This window comes from Notamacropus eugenii, chromosome 1 (assembly GCF_028372415.1).
Source record: "Notamacropus eugenii isolate mMacEug1 chromosome 1, mMacEug1.pri_v2, whole genome shotgun sequence".
In the NCBI taxonomy this organism is placed as follows: Eukaryota; Metazoa; Chordata; class Mammalia; order Diprotodontia; family Macropodidae; genus Notamacropus; species Notamacropus eugenii.
In genome coordinates, this window is record NC_092872.1 from 173,351,940 (window position 1) to 173,371,457 (window position 19,518).

Here is a 19,518-nt window from a genome sequence, read left to right on the forward strand (position 1 = left end):
AAGGCTGCACTTGAAGACCTCGAGTGCCACATGTGGTTCCCCACCCCTGGAACTGAAGGAGATTCTTTGACTGCTAAGAAATCCTCCTTTGTTTATACCCAGTGAATGGCGGGCGAGGCTTCAGCTTCCGCTCTTTTCTTCTTGGTACGTTGCTATTGAAGCCACTTAACCATTCTGCTTCAGGAGCCATAGAAATCATCACATGGAGATGAAATGTGGTATCAGTTAACGATGACTCCCAACTTCAGTTCTGACATAGTGGGTTACGCTGTTGCTTTTGTGTTACTGAGTCGTTTCAACTGTGTCTGACTCTCTGTGATCCCATTTGGGGTTTTCTTGGCAAAGATACTGGAGCAGTTTGCCATTTCCTTCTCCAGCTCATTTTACAGATGAGGAAACTGAGGCCACAGGGCAAAGTGATCTGCTCAGGGTAACACAGCCAGTGAGTGTCTAAGGCCAGATTTGAACCCAAAAAGATGAGTCTTTCTGATTCCAGGCCAAGTGCACTATTCACTGTACCACCTACTGCCCAATGGCTTATGGGGGCAGTTATAAAATGACTAACCTACACAGATCACCTTAAGATCTGTGATCCTGAATCGAAGATCTGAATCCTGTAATATTGCTTTTTGAAAAATGAAAAACGCATTTATCTATTTTATTTTACAATTAACAAGCATTTATTTTTCTACTCTCCCACCCCCAACTGAAAAGAAAAAAAAACATAATAAATAGGCATAGTCAAGTACAATAAATTAATACTCTTGTGCTGTAAGAAAAAAAGATGAAAGGTCTTGTAAGATCCCTGAGACTTCTGGATCTGTTTCCATCAACTGTAACAGGCATGTCTTTACTGGAATTGCCACATAAGATGTTGATAGACTATTATAAAATTCTAGAACTGGAAGGAACCTAAAAAGCCCACTAATTCAACTACCAAATTCTTACATATGAGGAAACTGACTTTCCAAGAAAAATTTCTCATTTTTCTCTTAAGTTCTGATTTTAGAATTCTGATTGCTTAGATAGTAGATGCAAACATTCCCCCACTGATTTCTTAAGTCTCTCCTATTCCAGAAATAAACGTCCGCTGAGTGTTCTTAGATTGAAGGACTAAGTCGTGTTGTGAATTTGGAGTCAAAAGGCTTGGTGTCCTCCCTCTGGCACTTGCTAGACCATTTTAGGCTAGTCTCTTCATTTCTCTGCACCCGGTTTCCTCATATGTAAAACATGGATAACAATATTTATACTACCTGTCTCACAAGGGTTTTGTGAGGATGAGATCATTAAATCACATGAGGCACTTCTATTACTGCCTAGAATAGGCAGTAGAAATTATATCCTTAATGAGAGGCAACATGGTGTGTTGTTGTGCAGTCTTTTCCAACTCTTTGCGACCCCATTTGGGGTTTTCTTGGCAAAGATACTGGAGTAGTTTGCCATCTCCTTCTCCAGCTTATATGAGGAAACTGAGGTTTCAAAACAGGTCAGACAGGGTTAAGTGATTTGCTCACACAACTAGTAAGGATGAGTCTTCCTGACTCCAGGCCTGTGCCACCTAGTTGCTATAGCATGGTGTAGTGGATAGAAAGAGAGACTTTAAACCAGGAAGACCTGAGTTTAAGTTCTGCCTCTGACACATATTGACCATATAACCCTAGGCAAGTCACTTAACCTCTTGCTCTGTGTAATCCTAACACTATAAGTTGCTGTGGCCTGCATGCATAGAGTTTTTTTCATTTGGGGAATTTCCTAGATAGACCAATAAAGTCACAAGTCCAGTACCTGTCATATATCTTTACTGCATATGTGCCTAGCTCCTATAATGCCTCCCTATCTCTGGTATCACATAGAGCCTGTAGCTCAAAGGCCCAGTATCTTCTATAAGGTACCAGCTGTGTTTGCAATCCTTTTGTCCCCAGGATGTCACTAACAGATTCCAGCTCTCTATGGAATAATAATTTTGGTAAGCAATGTCATCTACCTGTTATGGTACATATGGTCTTATCTATTAGGCAGGCACAGCCCCTCTGTCCAAATGCAAAGAGATGTTGCTCCTTGGCCTTCCTGGTTTTTGGATTGTCTCTTGAACATCCTTTCTTGTGATCTAATAACTAAGCTTTGCTCTCAGTTATTTCTCTTGAAGACAACCTCCTAGGATTTGGATGCTAATGACCTAAAAAGGGATTAGGTTGAGGAATTCAGGTGAATCTACTCTTGAGCAAAGGCAAATGGAATTTAAAAAGGAGCCTGACTCCTTTTTTCAAAACATATATGTCAAATGTTAAACAGATGCCTTCTGGCATCTCACTGATGGCTCCTAAACTGAGTACTCTGTTCTCCAGGATACACACAAAGCTGAAGATGGATGGCACATTGCAGCCATCCTGTAAACCAGAGAAAGCCTGGGTTACTTTCAAAAGTAGGAATAGATGCCTCTGATTTGACCTTTTACTTAACACCTTAAGGAGTTCAGTTTCTAAGAGAAAGCTTGATTGAGAGCAAAGAATATACATAGATGATAACCAGAAGCTTTTAGAGTTATCCTAATAATTTGTCTTGTGTTTGATTTTTTGTGTGTGTTTAAAAAAGATCTACATTCAGGCCTATAAAACCCATAACCTTGGAATGAAAATCATCAAAAATGACTACCATGAACATCCTCTCCAGCTTGAGGGGGCTTTAACAAAAAGCACTCATTACCAGCAGTATCAACCAGTCATCACTCTGAAGAAGGGCTATACCATCCACTGGAATCAGACAGCACCTGCAGAATTAACCATTTGGCTAATCAACTTCAATAAGTAAGTTAATACTTCTCCTTTGGATTTAAATAAGTAACGGGCCTTAAGTTAATGACTGTGACAATCTCCCCAAATTTCACTGAGGGCAGAATCTCCTTATGTATCTTTATTTGGGCTTATGTCCCCCATGAGCTAGTCTATGAAAATAGTTAAAGATTCTCCCACAACTCACCTTAAATGCTCTTGAACTGAGTCATCACTTGGATGAATCTGGGATTTCATGGGTTTCAGCACTTCTCCCACCAATGTAAATTACAATCAACCTCCTCACCCTCTGCCATACTTGTCCACGTCCTTCCATAAATCTCCCATGAAGGCTTTGCCCAGTGTACTGAAGGCTTTCCTCTAGGTCTTTGGACATTCCATAAATTCTGGAACAACCCTTGGAAAGTTCATCTGTTACCTCTCACCCTTGCTCTGGGATTAGCCCATTCCATTTTCCAGTCTTTTGTCCTGTTCATTTCTCATGCCTCTTCTTGCAGTTTTGCTGATTGTGTCCAATGTACCCGCTGGTGCCTTGTCTCAGATGGAGTCATTACTAAATACAAATTATGTTTTTAAATCAGCCAAGACTAAAATTTCATTTCATAGTGAATTATTTGACTTGGCTTGTAAATATGCCCAGGCATCACTACATAGATTGCTTTGCCTCTCAGGGACCAGAACAGACAGCTGAGATACTGAGTACCTGACAGCTGATTGGAACATGAATCTTTTCTATCCTTTCGCACTACTGGTAGTTTATACAGAGCATCCCAGAAGTCTAGTGAGGTTTTAAGCTTTCATAACTTGAGCTGTGGAGTCAGGAAAGCCTGATTTAAATCTGGCCTCAGACACCTTACTAGTTGTATGACCCAGGCAAGTCAATCCACCCTCCTTGCCTCAGTTTCCTCATCTGTAAAATGAGCTGGAGAAGACAATTGCAAACCACTGCATTATCTCTGCCAGGGAAACCCCAAGTGGGATCATGAAGAGTAAGTTATGACTGAAATAACTGAACAACAGCTTGAGCTTTAGTAGCTTAAACCTCTACTAAGACTTTTGAGTCACTTAATATATTATCCATAAACTCTACAGTTAGAATTTTTTAAGATTCCCAGGAAGCTCAGTCACATGACTCTTATGAGAACTCTTCTTCCTACTTTAGGGGTGACTGGATCCGGGTTGGATTTTGCTACCCCAGAGGTACAACGTTTTCCCTTCTCTCAGACGTCCATAATCGCCTCTTGAAGCGAACTTCTAAGACAGGCACCTTTGTGAGGACCATGCAAATGGAAAAAGTGGAACAGAGCTATCCTGGCAGGAATCACTATTACTGGGATGAAGACACAGGGTAAACCAATACAGACCCTCTCTGAACGTATGACGATGTCAGCTGCAGTTCATTGGGTTTCTTAGAGCCACAAAACTGAAATTGAATTATGAATGGATATCTGAACTAACCTTTTTTTTCCTGGCTGTCAGAGATTAGTCCCTCCAAAATGGAGAAAAATGAAATAGAAAGTTTGATTCAGGAGAAATGGGTTAAGCTGGAATGAAATTTGGGGGTTGCAATTTTCATGGAAGCAATGAGTACAAAATGGTATTTCTACCATCTGTTTTAAATCCTTTGAAATACAAAAATATTTTTCTTTGGTCTTAATTTCTATTTTCTTCTTGACATCAGTGGGAATTCATAGATGTGAATGAAAGCATAATGTGACCTTTGTATGATAAATATCAAAAAAAAATTTAGAGCAGTGGTGGATACAATGCGAGCCTTAGAGACAGGAGGGCTTGGGTTTAAATCCTGCCTCCATTGCTAGGCGACCATGGGCAAGTTATTCTTTGAGCCTCAGGTGACTTTCTAAAACTTATTAACTATATAGGTAGGTTTAATAGATCTTCAAAGTATAGAAATAACTCTCTGATAGAAGGAAAATTAAGATTAAAAGTGAGAATTAAATTTCAATTGTTAGGATAGAGGAGGACTAAAGTGAAACAGGTGACTACGCTAAGTCTAACACCAACACAGTGAGCCTCTAGGAGGAAGGGGGAAACCACTTGTCTAAGGAGGGACACGTTGGACCCAGTCAAAAACAGGTCTAGACGAAAGCTTCTCTGTGGATTGGCAGTGACCACTGTTCTTCCAATCTGGGTGAGATAGGGAGAGAAAGCCTCAAAAGAAGAGGGAACAGAGTACTCCTCCTTCTGTCCTTCATTCCACCAATGAAGATGGTTCTCACCAGACTCATCAGGTTATCATGGAACTTAAGATGCAGAAAGTCTAATTTTTGCCTTTAACCCTCATGGGAAGCTGATAGATGTTCTGTAGAGATGTTGACCATCGAGCAGGTCATTTTTCTTTAGGACTCTCTTACACATCATCTGATTAGGTCACAAAGAGATGGAAAGGAGAACCAGAAATATGATGATAACTACCTCTCTTCTCTCCCTCTCTATCTTACTCTCCCCATCTCTCTCTTTCTGACATCCACACACATGCTCTGCTCCCCTTTTTTAGTCCTACTGTAGCTCAGAACTCCTGATCTCAAGTGATCCATAAGTCTCAGCCTCCCCAGATGTAGTGGTTATAGCCATGTAATCAACACACCCAGGGGTACCACCCATTTTAAAAGACTGGAAAACTTTGTTTTATCACAAGTGCATTGTTCATCCTCTCTCCCTCTCCTACCCTTCTTTCCTCCTTCCCTCATGCCCTGTTTCTTTCATCTGTTCTTTCCTCCTCCCCCCTATCTCATATTCTTATATTCTTTTACTTCACCACTCATTTTGCAGGCAGGGAAGCCAGGTGGTGCAGTGGATAGAATGCCAGGCCTGGAGTCAAGTTCAAACGCAGCCTCAGATATTTACTTGCTGTGTGACGCTGGCCATGTTACTTACCCTTGTTTGCCTCCGTTTCCTCATCAGTAAAATGAGCTGGGGAAGGAAATGGCAAATCACTCCAGTCTCTTTGGCAAGAAAACCCCAAATGGGGTCACAAAGAGTTGCACATGATTGAAATGACTCAACAACAACAAAAATTTTGAAGTCAGAGGACTTAGTGTCAAATCCTATCTCTGGTAATTCCTACCTATGTAACCTTTGCAAGTCACTTAACTTCTGTAGGTCTCAGTTTTCTCAACTGTAAACTGAAGGGGTCTCTGAAGTCTCTTCTGGCTCTAGAACGATGATCCCATGACCTTTTCCCACCCCCCATCTTCTTACCTAAGACTGAGCCCTGACCATAGCACATCTGAATATTGTTTAGTTCTGCTGGCAGACTTCAGGGCCAAATACTTGGTTGTCGTAGAAGCTAATGTGTGTAAGTTGTCATATGTGTGCATACGGCTAGGTATGGGGAAGGCTGAATCAGAAGGAAGTTTGGCACACACCCACTCATAACCTCCCTGATACCTGAATAGGGAAAACAAGCAGCCACAACAAAAATATAGAAACTTTGGGGAATCATGTTGAGTCATACAAATTGTCGTCTCCTCATATTTTGACTTCCAAGTTTTCAATCAATTCCCCCAGCTCTGACTCTTTGCCGGACAACCTGGGATTTCTGCTCAACTAGTAGAAAATAGCCTCCTTAAGGACAGGAACTGGGTCATTCTTTATATCCTCAGCACCTATGGAAATGTTGGGCAAATCGTAAACACTTTTAAAATGCTTATTGAACTGATTTAAACTGAATTGCATCCAAATGCTTCATGTAAGCTAGTATGAACTCAACTTAGAGTTTTAGTTTATGCATTTTCTCCTCCCAACTTGAACCTTACCTCTGCATCCCCAAGAATAAAAAGTACCCCTAATCACTGGCATGTATTGGCACTTCCTCAAGTGGCATGTATCAATTATCTCCTTGAAACATTTGGGAACACTCAGGGTCTCTGGTAAAAGAGTGGAGTTTGAATTGGGACCCCTTGATCCTTCTAGAAAACACAACCAAACATCCTTTTATAACTACCCTTTCCTGTATGGGGGAGAGGAAACCTTGCTGGTAATTCTAACCATGTTTGTGATTCCTTGGAGTCATGGATGGGTTGCCAAGTAATTGAATTTTTTGATTCCTCAAGTCTGGTACCTTCTGTTCTTTAGTATTTTTTTTTTTTTTAAGAAAATCACTAGTTTCCATGACTTTAGGTCAGGATGATCCCTCTTTTATGTCAGAGCAAGTAGTTGCACTAGAGAAATCAAAGCATTGCTATTTTTTTTCAAATATCTCCTAATTGTGCCAGCTGAGTTGTGCCAAAGGAGCTATTAGAAGGTTTCGTGGAGTAAAAGCAGGGGAAAATCGGCCCCACCTGTTTTCAGTTGTAGTAACATCCATTAGGCATGAGATGCTGCCACCTCTTCTACAGACTGTCCCATCCACACAATACACTTTTAGGACTGCTGAATCCTGCAGTACCCTGTCCAACATCATTAAAAACCACTTTGGCCTCCAAATTGGGAGTGAATAATAAACAGAACAAGAAAATGTTAGAGTTGACTGCCCCACAGATCTCCAGGAGTGGAGAACCTTTGGCCTCAAGGACACATGTGACCCTCTAGGTCCTCAAGTGCAGCCCTTTGACCAAGCCCTGACACACTTTCCTTAATAAAATCCTTCATTGTCTGCCCTGATATCAGCTCATCCAGTAAAATATTCAGTCTCAACATTAACAGATAATTAGGGAAAAGGACAGAACACCAGAAGTATAGGCATGCTTGAAGACCTCCAGAAAGCACATTTCTTAGAGCGTTTGTTCAAGTTACTGAAGGAATGTTACTTAGGGATGTGCTGGAGCCAGCTCTTGCTGGCTTAGGAGAGCCAATGGTTAAATTTTCAATATGAACTATTTATACCTTGCACATCTCAAATGCTACAAATCAGGACTCTATTTATTGTTTTGTTGACTGTCTAGGCTCAAAAGCATGATGGAGAAAACATGAATAATACATATTAATCTAACATGTGTCACACAATTTTTGGAGAGGTGGCTGTTAAACATTTACAAGGGCACCCCTGCTTACTGTGCATGTGATTTTGGGCCAACCACTTCATACTCTTCTCCAGGTCTTACCTTCTTCTTCTGTGAATGAAAGGTTTGAACTAGACTGTCCCTTCCAGCTTGAAATCTAAGACCTTGGGACCTCAAAATTCGCCAATACAATTGTCACCCAAACAAAAATTTCCTCCACACTATCCTGCAAATATTTGTGTGCAGATATTTAGTTTTTAGGACTCCAGGCCACTCTCTAAGTTACAGATGAATTGCCCTGGTCTGCATTGGTAGAGGCAGTTTTCCTACATCAAAGAAATTACAAGTCTAAGGAGGAACAAAAGACCTCAATGGTGAGGACACAGTTACCTTCTAAAGTAATTCATTCTACTTAGGAACATCTCTAAATGTTAGAAAGTTTTTCTTTACATTGAACTAAGATCTGTCCTTCCCTAACCTCCTTTTGCTCATAATTCTGTACTGTGGGATCAAGCAGAACAAGTCTAAATGTTCTTCTACAAGACAATCCTTCACTCACCTAAAGACAATCATAACCACCAACCCCCTTTTATCAGACTCTCCCTACTCTTCTCTCCAATTCTTCTATGTCATGCCTCATTACCATCTTCACTACTTGAGTACAATGCAGCAAGAATTTTATTTTTTTACTTGAGAGAGGGACATCTTCTACCAATATGGATTGGGACCTTAATAGGGTAACTTATAGTCTTAGAGAGTTACCTGGGGAACTATGAGGTGAAGTGATTTGGCCAGGCTGTCAAGATAGGTGAAAGATGAAGCTTGACCCAAGGCCTTCCTGCCTGTAAGGCAGTTCACACCTCTCAATTAATTCTGCCATACTGCTTTTCATAGGAGACATTATGTAATGAAATTCTGCTATGTATAACCCACCAACTTCAGTTGGCTCGGTTCAGAGAAATGAAATCGCAAGCCCAGACATTATCATAATCATGACATTAAGCTAGATATCATTTGTGCACTGATAAATGACAGGAATAACACACCCTGAGAGACCCTTTAGAATTCATCAATTAACTGCACTGGAACACGGGCACTATTATAGACAAATAGTGGGTAAATAAGTTCCCTTTACTTTCAGGGTTGTGTTAGATTGTACTATCTCTGAGGATTTCAGGGAACACAGGAAGTGATGAAGCTTTGGGGGATCATCAAACTCTGTTGAATTGTTTAAATGAATTGGGTCCAAACTGGGTCTATCCATCTGTAGCTAAAGTCTGTATCTAAATGTCAATGTAAAATGTCCCAATCCTACTTGCTTTCTTCAGGCTGCTTTTTCTGAAACTGAAAGCTCAAAATGAAAGAGAGAAGTTTGCCTTTTGCTCTATGAGAGGCTGTGAGAGAATCAAGATTAAAGCATGGATCCCAAAGAATTCTGGCATCAGTGATTGTGAAGCCAGAGCTTACCCAAAGTATGCTGAGAAAGTTGTTGTGGATGTACCAATGCCAAAGAAACTTCTTGGTGCTCAGCTGGTAAGGAACAAATAAGATAATTCAGTGTGCTCTCCCTTCTTCAGCTGGTCTGCAAATCACTTTAGTACCTATGTGGTTGCTAGTAACAGCCCTCTCAACCTGCTTAACTCAAAAGACATATATCATGGCCATTGAGAAGTCTAACAGAACTCATATCATGGCTCACAGCTCTAGAAACTGAACCTACCACATGTCAAATCGTGTCAGCTACAACCTAACAGCTGCAAGCAGTTTGTATCACTATTTTTTTTGTTTTTTTTTCCTAGAAAACAAAGGACCACTTTCTGGAGGTAAAGATAGAAACCTCTAGAAGCAGATTTTTTCATCTTCTGAATGACTTTGCCTACATTGAAGTAAGTGACTCTTCTAACTATGTCCTGATTAACTCCACTTAGTTAATAAATAATAATAAGGATTGGAAGATCATGAATTTGGAGTTGAAAGGGATATTAAAGGTCATCCAGTTCAATCTCTTCATATTACAGATGAGAGATCTGAAACCCAGAAAGGTTAAGTGATTTGTCCAATGCCACACAGACAGTAAGTGGCAAGGCCAAGATGAACCTATTTTTCTGTTTCTGAATTCAACATTCTTGAATTTTCTACAACAGTGAAGTCACAAATCATCATAATCCTCACCATAACAACTTATTCTTGTTCATATACTGACAGGTGACAAAAGACTGTATGACAAATACGGACCCTGAATTATCATTGAGAATTTACCAAATAAATTATACTGAAACTGGGGCATTTTCATAGCCAAAATTATTGTCCTCAGTCTCCAGAATGATGATAATGATGATAAAAAAATTTAAGATATTTCTTAGTTGATATTGTCATAATCAATACTAATCATCTTCAAACTCTGCAGAATGAAAAGCTTTTAAAATATAGAGACCTAGTAAAAGATAAAAGATGAAGTACAGGTCATACTTATTGTCCTGTTCTTGTAGGTGACCCAAAATACTTCTAATGAACCTAAAAAAAGATTATTCTATGTCCTTTTGCTTTTATGAAATTGTAAAAAGCAGTCAGTTTGTCTACCAGTTCATTACTCTGCAGAACATTAAATAAAACTAGGTGTGTTGTAGATTTAGCCCTGGAACTAGAGTCAAGAAAACAAGTTCAAATGCAGCCTCAGATACTTTTTATCTATATGACCCTGAGCAAGTCACTTAACCTCTGTCTGCCTCAGTTTCTTCTTCTGTAAAATTAGGATAATAATAGCACCTTATTCCCAGGGTTGTCATGAGGTTAAAATAGTATTTGTAAAGTGCTTTTTACAAACCTGAAAGCATGACATAAATACTAGTTATTATTATTATAGTAGGATAGTAATTTGTCATAAGACTATTTCTATCTGGATGCCTTTGAAAAAGTTAATTAAAATGAGGTTATAAGAATAATAATAGTAAATAACTGACGCAAAGAGAGGGCAAAGCTCTCTCTCTTTATATACATATATATGTAATATGTATATATATATATGCATATATACATATTACATATATATGTAATCCCTTTTTAGCCTCACAAAATCCCTGCCAAATGTCATTTGTCCTCTGTTTTCAAAGAAGACCAGTGACATCACAGGGAATGTCTTGACTTGGTTGTGAATTGGACTTAAGTGAAACAGTTATGCAAAGTCATCAGCCTCTTCCTCTTCCTCAGTCATCAAAGTCCAGCAGTAAGACAACGTTAGGATAACTTAGCCATGTTAGGATAACTGACTGTGGCCTAGAATGCAGTGGATGACATTGGTGTCTGACCACGTTCTAAGCATGCCAGAAAATCTGCTTCAGACACCTTCATGGCCATTGGAGCAGATTGTTCCCATCTACCCATTCCTCCAGGGAAAGTGTTCATGTGCTTGGTGTAGGCATCCCCCTAACTCACCAATGGGTTTGAGGTCTGTTGGTTATCCTTAACCTGGTTTAGCTCATCCGCCAAGATGGCTTTACTGGAGTGTGGTTTCTTTGAATGCTACAGCTTCTTGGAGTCACAGATAAGAGTTGGGTGAATCAAATGGACACCAAACATGGATGAGCAGCCCTGAAAAGGGCTAGACAAGACCTTTCCCCCACTAGACATGCTAGTCCTTCTTGAATATCCCATACCATCCTTGCCAAATAGATAATACTGGCTTTTATTAGTCCCATCTTACTTCGGGGGAAACTGTGCCTGACAGAAGGAAGATGCTTATATGTGGTCACAAAGCTGCTATCAGAGGTAGGTTAAAATAGAGTCACAGAATTTTGGAGATGAAAGTAACCTCCTAGACCATCCAGTCCAACCCATAATTATGGTACCCAGTGTTCCAAGGCAGTCTCCCATCAGATTAATTCCTGCTTAGCTTGCTAGATCAGACAAGATTAGACACATTCAGGGTGGTATGAATATAAAAATAAAAAAGTAAAAGAGCAAAATGCCTTTGAAGTGACACTGTAAGATTGCATACACTCTGGACCAATCTCAAGGTGACAAGAATTCATATGGGAGCAAAGGTGAATATATGGGCTTAAATTATCACAACTTTTCTACCCAACATGCTTTATTGTCTTTGGTCTGCAGGTTGATGGTAAAAAGTTTACTCTCTCTGAAGACGGCATCCAAATGGTGGTGATTGATGGGAACCAAGGGAAAATTTTGGCCCGTGTTAGCTTCAGGAACACCATTCTACAAGGAATTCCAGCACAGATCCACAATTATGTGGATGCTCTACCTGACAAGTAAGTCAAGGTGGCTTGTATCATGAACTTTATTTACCATATGGATTGTATTTAATATTGTGAAGTCCCACTCACTGTACTAGATTATGACTTACAGTACCAAAGAGCTTACCTCCTCTCCTCTTTTATCACCAAACCACTCACCACAGCCCAAGCTTATTATATTTATTTAGGAGTCCTCTGTAGCCAGACTTGGATACTTGTTTGTGCCCTGAACAATTGCCTTTAATTTTAAATCATAGATTGGCTTCAGAAACTCTAAACACAAGTTAGCCTATGGCAAAGTGCACCACTTGCTATAAATGAGAATCAGCCAATTAATAAGCACTTAGGCTCCTGCTATGTGCCAGGGGCTGAGGTGGGCAATTGGTATACAAATGCTAAAGTGAAACAGATCTTTCTTCTTGCTGAGGGGATATATGTTGGGAGATTAATACATACCCAGTATAACAGAATAAACGCATGTTAATTGGAAAGGGGAGAGATACTAATAGCAAAGAAGGACTCCTGAAGAGGGTGGTATTTGATCTTGAAGGTATTTGATGGTACTTTTCCTTGAAAGGAGAAGGGTTACAAGAATTAGAAGTGGGGAGGGACAGCATTCCAGACATGTGGGACAGCCTGGACAAAAGTGTGGAGACTGGCAAGTTAACAAGTGTTTGTTAAGCACTTACTGTGCCAGGCACTATATTCTGGCAATACAAATATTAGCAAATATAAGCAAAAAGAAAAATAGTGCCTGTGTTCAAAGATCTTACATTCAATAAGGGAAAACAACACAAGTGCATGCATGTGCACGCGCGTGAGCGCACATACACACACACACACAAACCTGTAGTGGGAAAAGTGCTATGCAACAGCATAGTATCAAAGTCAGAAAGATAGAAGCAGATCCAGGAGGGAAATAAAGTTCGACTTGTCTGGGGCCCCCCCAAAATGGAGGCCCCAGGAAGAACTCAACAACCAGAAAAGGGCAGCTGTATGGCACAGGGATATTCCTGGGTGTGAAGGCTACAGGGTTAGATAGAAGTTCTAGAGTGAGGGGGCCCCGGGTTCTGAGGGAAGCTCCAGCTACTTCCAATAGCTGAGACATCATGATGGCAGAGTCCAGAAAGTCAGCAACTGTGATGGTTGACCTACCAGGGTCTCTGTCCAAAGTGGAGGCCCTGGAAAAAACTTGCCAGTGGGAAAAGAGAGCTGTGGTGGTAGAGGAGTATTCCAGGGTGAAAAAGCCTCAAGGAAGAACAGAAAGGCAGACTGTAGAATGCTATGTACAAAGATTAAGTTGGTCAACATGACTAAAGTATGATGGGGAAGAGGGTAATATATAATCATTCTGGTAAAAAACTGGAACCAGACAGTGAGGGATTTAAAATGTCAAACAAAGGAGTTTGTGTTCTATTCTGAGGGCAATGGGGAGCTACTCTAGCTTCTTGAGCACCAGAGTAACTTGGTTAGATCTTTACCTTATAAAGCCCTCCTTCAAATATTAAACCAGGATATTTCTACATCATGAAATCCACTCAGTTTTTTGTAAACTATCCTGAAACTGTGAATCCTGAATTAAGAATAAAACACTGATTCTGAACATTATTGGGATGTGACTGTGGAGTCGAAATTTATTCAAACCCTTAGTTCATAACATCAACAGCCACTGGGAAGCTCAGGAGATAATGCTGGACCTGGAATTTGGAAGACCTGAGTTCAAGCCTGGCCTGATACTTACAAACTATGTGACTTGGTACAAATCACTAAATCTCTGCCTCAGTTTCTCCATCTGTAAAATGGGAATAATAGTAGCACCTATCTCCCAGGGTTGTAATGAGGATCAACTGAGATAAGAGTTGTAAAACACTTAGCACAATGCCCTTTTATAGTAGGCACTATAAAAAGGTGTTGTTATTATTATCTGTCATGAGGCTTCAGGTGAAGATTGGTACAGCTCATTGCTTGTACAAAAGGGAGAGGGGAGGCCCACTATTTTAGAAAGAAGTACTCTTGAGGTCAAACATCTCAGAATGAAAAACCACCCTATCCTGCCATTCCATTGGGGACTCAGTGCTGGCAAACTGGGTGTTTAGATCACATAGTCACCCCATTTTATATCCTTTCATTCCCATCTCTCCGTTCCCTTTCCAAATCATTCAGATCAGGAAAATCATGAGATACCTCCCCACCCTACCCCCACAGCCCACCCTCACCCCATCTGCCCCCACCCCCAGGGCATCACTCCTCCTGTCTCTGTAGCCCTGCTCTGGCGCCTTCCAGGGTCCTCAGCCTTCTTCCTTGCCGCTGGCTATGTACATATTGAAGTGGAGCAGAGAGATGGAGAGATGCCATTTTTATGGGGCAGACAAATGTCAGGCAATTAGGGCCTGTCAGGAAGAGGGAGTGTCCACTCTAGTAGTTAGCTGTCGTGGGGTGGGGGGCAGGAAGAGAGGGAGAGAAAAGAGCATTTCTGTTTCCCTGGACCAAGCCCAAGCCCCTGGTCCTATAATCTAACCAAGCTGACTATGCAAACTTCTCAAAATCTCCATCCGGAGTTTATAGCAGTCATTGTTTCTTTTAGAAGTTTCCCTGACGGGAAAGGCTTAGCCAAAAAAACAAAGAAGCAGTAGCATTTTTTAAAAACTTTTATTAAAAAAAAAAGTGAAATATATGAGGAAATTCCTCTCAGGAATAATAACCCAAATCCAGTTACTGTTGAGTAACCACAGGCAACTTTTCATTTATAGTGTACCAACATACTTGTTCCTCGCTTTTTAGCCTCTTTGTGCCTCAGTTTCCCTATATTCAAAATGGCAGCAGTAATTCCAGATTCTCTTGAGTTGGAAGAGACTTTACAGATCATCTAGTCCAACCCATGTTATGTTCTAATCCCCTGTACCTCAGAGAGAGGTTAGGAGATATAGAACCTAAGCTTCTCCCCTCAGCATATGTTCAACATGTGTTAATATAACATGTATGATACAGGGAGAGATAAGGGAAGTCAATAGTGCACTTGATTTTTTGGTTTCTTCTTTTTTTTTTAACTCCCCTCTTATCACTTTCCCCTTTACTTTCTTGCAGGGCAAGATAGATTTCTATACCCCATTGCCTGTATATCTTATTTTCCATTTGCATGTAAAAACAATTTTTTTGACGATTGTTTTTAAAACTGAGTTGATTGTATACTTGGGCAGAACACCATTGGCACAGAGATCCGTAATCACAGTTGACGTTATAATTATCCCTCTCCACAGTTATCTCTGTGTTAATAGACCCAGCTACCTATCTTCCTTGCCAGCAAGCAAGATGGCCACGACACCACCATAACCAGCCTTAAGGGGTCCTGGGATGCTTCTCCCTAGCTCACTTGGCTTAGGTATGGGGAGACTGGTTCACCCTTAGCTGAACCAGAAGATTGGAATTTTTCCAAAGAATTTTTTTATGAAAATTAACAAAAACAAAATAAATCACACAAGCATAGAAATGGGTGTTCTTTACAAAGAACAGAGTTGTTACCTTTAAGGTAACTAACTAGCCAGAGGTGGAACAAACTGGAATGTTCTTATTGGTTATTTCAGCCTTTCTGAGGAAGTCTGCTTCAAAGTCCCTCTTTTTAAGCCTTGGAAATTTTCCCTTCCAATGACTTCTTTTGGTCTCTTCCCCCAAGGGAGAAATTTGGCCAGAAGTTTCATCAGCATCAACTTGGAAGACAATAGTAGCGATTGTAACGGTAGTTGTAGAAACAGTAGTTGTTAGTTGCAATCTCTGGCACTTATTTGGCAGTTTATCTTCTGTCCTATGTGGCAAATAATACAAGTATTATTATCCTCAGTTAATAAATGGGTAAACTGAGGTTCTGAGAGTTTAACATTCGCCCAAAGGAAGTCACAAAACTAATAAAGCTAACTAGCACAGCCAGAATGAACTATAACCCACTGACCATAGGATGTGTACAAATAAAAACTTGAACCATTTGGGACTATTATGCTTTATCTCTGTGTCTTGATCCAGAGTCCTTGCTTCACTCTACTAACATTCAGCACCATGAGTAGGAAAGAACACTGGAAGGTCTGGGTTCAAAAGCTAGTTCTAGTTTTCAGTACTTATTTGAACTTGGGGGTAGATCAAACAATTATCCTCTCTGGGCCCCAGTTTCCCCAACTGTTAGGTGAAAGCATTGATTGGACTTTAGTAATGATGTCTAAGTTCCTTTCCAACTCTGTGGTCCCAGAAGGAACCATGAAAGCAACTAAGAATTTTACAGAGCAGGAGTGATGAGATAGTTTTCTCCTCTTTCCAGAAGAGGAGATAATCTTTCCATGTCAGTGAAGCCTTATGAGAGAGCTGCATTTAATTCAATGAGGTATTCTGACCCTCTCGGAAGGGATCTGTATTTTATCTGTATTTAAGTCTATTATTGTAAAAATGGGGAGTGAGAAGTGGTATGAATGAATGAATCAGTCTTTATTAAGTACCTACTATGTTCCAGGCAAAGTAGTAGGGATATAAATGTAAAAAATGAAGTATTTCCTACCCTTCATGAATCTTACATTTTAGTAAGGAGATTGTAATAGGATAGTGACTGAATCTATGACTTCCTAGGTGAAGAAACTCCTACCAAAGCAGATTGATGCCTTCTTTGCAACTCATGATCTTAGGGAGTTACCTAGGGCACTGAATGACTTGTGCAAGGTCACACAGCCAGTGTGCATCCAAGGCAGAACTTGAACCCAGATCTTCCTGGCTTTGAGATGAGCTTTCTATCGATTTTTGTATGTTCACTACCTACTAGGAAGAAATAACACATTAGGGGAGTGATGGCCAGGGAAACGAATTTTGATTTGGGGAATTTTGATTTGGGGAAATTCAGGGAATTTGAGTGGAGCCAGAGTGCACCTAATTGTCCCATCCTTTCTATAGCAATGGAAGTATTGCTTTGGAACTGGGAGGCAGTGAGGGGAAGGGCAAGGTAATGTGGGGCAGATAGCAAGATGCATTCACTGGTAGGTTCGGGCTGGCCAGAATGAGAAACATGGTCTGGGGCCAGCTAAATGGAGTGAGCATTGAATTTTCATTCATTTACCCACCAATCTGGATTGCTCAGTCCCTGAAGATGTTGAATGGAAACTTTAACCACCTCAATTATATCTTGATCATCAAATAATAACTAAGCACCTACTACATTCACAGCACTGTGCCAACAACTCTAAGGAATATAAAGATATCTAAGACACCTCTCGACCCCCCAAAAACTTATAATCTATTTGATAACAAATACAAAAAGGAGAAAATATTAGGAGAAAATATTTGAGTGGCACAGGAGTTCAAAGAAAGAAGAGGTCTCTTGAAGGCTGAGATGATCTGGGAAGTTTTCACAAAGGAGGTGAGCCTTGAAAGATAAGTGGGATTAAGATGAACAGAGAGAGGTAAGGAAATGGTTCTAGAGGGAAAAGCAATGATTCAAGGCAGTGGAATGGCATAAGCAAAGGCTTAGAGACAAATGTACAATATAAGATTAATCTGATGGAGCAGGAAAATTCTATCGAGGAAATAATGGGAGGTAAATTTGGAAAGGCAGATTAGACCCAATTGGACAGAGCCTTGAATGACATACTATGGAATTTGAACTTGATCCCATAGGCACCAAGACTCATCTGAAATTTTGGGCATAGGAATGATGTGAAGAAAGTAACATTTTAAGAAGTTTTGTTTTCTGATTGTGTGAAGTTCAGATTGAAGCAGAAATACAATGGAGGGAGGGAGGTATCTGTTGCACCCGGGCAGCCTCACTCATATAAAGGGATGCCAAGCATTTGGAAAGTCTTATCTTCCCTGAGGACTCAAAACCAGGACATAGCAATCAGCATGTAACATCATGTCATGGAAGGTACACATAATTTCATTACCATTTCAATGCTAACAATCCAACAAGCATTATCAAGCACTTACTCTAGGCAAGATACCATGCTGGTTGCCAAGGAGATGAAGATGGAAAAGGTTGTAGTCCCTCAAGAAAGCTTACAGTCTAATGGGGGGGAGGGGAAGAAAGGATTGAGATACGTACATAAATAAAAATAATATGCATTAAAATGAGAAAAGTGCATGGAAGCGGTCAGAGTGACATAGAAGAATAAGGAGAGAAGATTCTCCTCTAGCCAGGGGATCAGGGAAAGTTTCTACTAATGGCAGAAGTGGCACATGAGCTGGGCTTTATAGCAAAGAAGATATTGGTAGTTGGAGATTGGAGGAAGTGTCTTCCAAAGATAGAGTACATGTGAATATGCAGAGGTGGAAGAGCATAGAATGAAATTAGGGAGGAATTATTAGTCAATTTGGCTGGACAGTAGAAGGAATGGAGAGCAGAGGGAGGCCAGGCTTGAAAGAAAGGCATAGGCTAGACCATGGAGGGCTTTGAATGCCAATATAAAGCGTTTGTTATATGGGTAATGGGACATCACCAAAGTTTGTTGGTGGGGAATTGCTGTGATCAGACTTGTGCCTTTGCAGTACTGAAGGGAGATTATGGAAATGAAAGAAACAATTAGGAGGCTATGATAAGAGTTCAAGTGAGAAGTAGTGAAGCTCTGAAGCAGGGCAGTAACAGAAGGTATTTTAATAGGAAGATGTAAGAAATGTTATATAATTAAATTCAACAGGGCTCCATAGCTGATTAAATGCAGAAAGTTAGGGAGAGGAAAGAGTCAAGGATAATGCCCAGGTTTTATACTGGGATGAATGGTGGCATCAGCTGACAAAGAGAAGTTATGTAGAGGGAGATGTTGGAGTAGGCGGGAAATGACTTAAGTTTTATAGAAGCATTCAGTTTGAAGTGCTGATGGGACATCCAATTGGAGCTGTCCAGCAGGTACTTGTGAAGAGATAGACTTAGGAGTCTTCTACATGGGAGTGATTAGAGAAGAGAGGAGGGTCAAGGACAGAAACTTGCGATTCACATACACTAAGAGAATAGAAGGAGGCAGAAAAACCAGTGAAAGGGGCCAAGGAAAAGTGGTAGAAAGCAAAAGTATAAAGAGAGAGTAGAGTCAAAGAAACCAAAAGAGAAAAGAGAAAGGGTATGAGAAATGGTTAACAGTGTCAGATGCTAAAAAAAAAAAAAGATAAAAAAGAATGAGGAATGCAAAAATTCTACAGGTTTAGTAAGAAGGAAGTCATTGGCGACCATGGTGAGAATTATTTCACTGGAGTGGTGGTGGTGGAAGTCAGATTGTAAGGAAATAATTGAATTATGAAAGGCAGACTACACTTCCTGGAAGTTTGACAAAAGTACAGGAGGACTCCTTGTTAGAATTATTAAAGCCTTAGAATGGAAGAGAAGCACTCCTTCCTGCTACGGGGAAAGAAAGGAAGTCAAGGGATGAGGCTGTGTGCTGCTAAACCATCCATCTCAACCTTCTGGGCTATGCCCCAAATGGCTGCTCTTCTCCTTTCCCATTTATTCCTTTCTCATTGTAGCCCTAAGAAATGTCAATGGAAATTTCACTCACCTCTTTC

The 19,518-nt window shown here is 40.4% G+C and overlaps 1 protein-coding gene across 1 annotated transcript in view; it reads left to right on the forward strand.

The window, feature by feature from the left end:
• CEMIP (cell migration inducing hyaluronidase 1) overlaps nt 1-19,518 on the forward strand; it is a 246,386-nt gene that overhangs the window by 221,203 nt on the left and 5,665 nt on the right. The window contains exons 23-27 of the mRNA XM_072619226.1: nt 2,593-2,804; nt 3,952-4,137; nt 9,082-9,286; nt 9,553-9,639; nt 11,861-12,018. Coding sequence (XP_072475327.1) covers nt 2,593-2,804; nt 3,952-4,137; nt 9,082-9,286; nt 9,553-9,639; nt 11,861-12,018 — 848 coding nt within the window. The remainder of the gene's footprint in view (nt 1-2,592; nt 2,805-3,951; nt 4,138-9,081; nt 9,287-9,552; nt 9,640-11,860; nt 12,019-19,518) is intronic.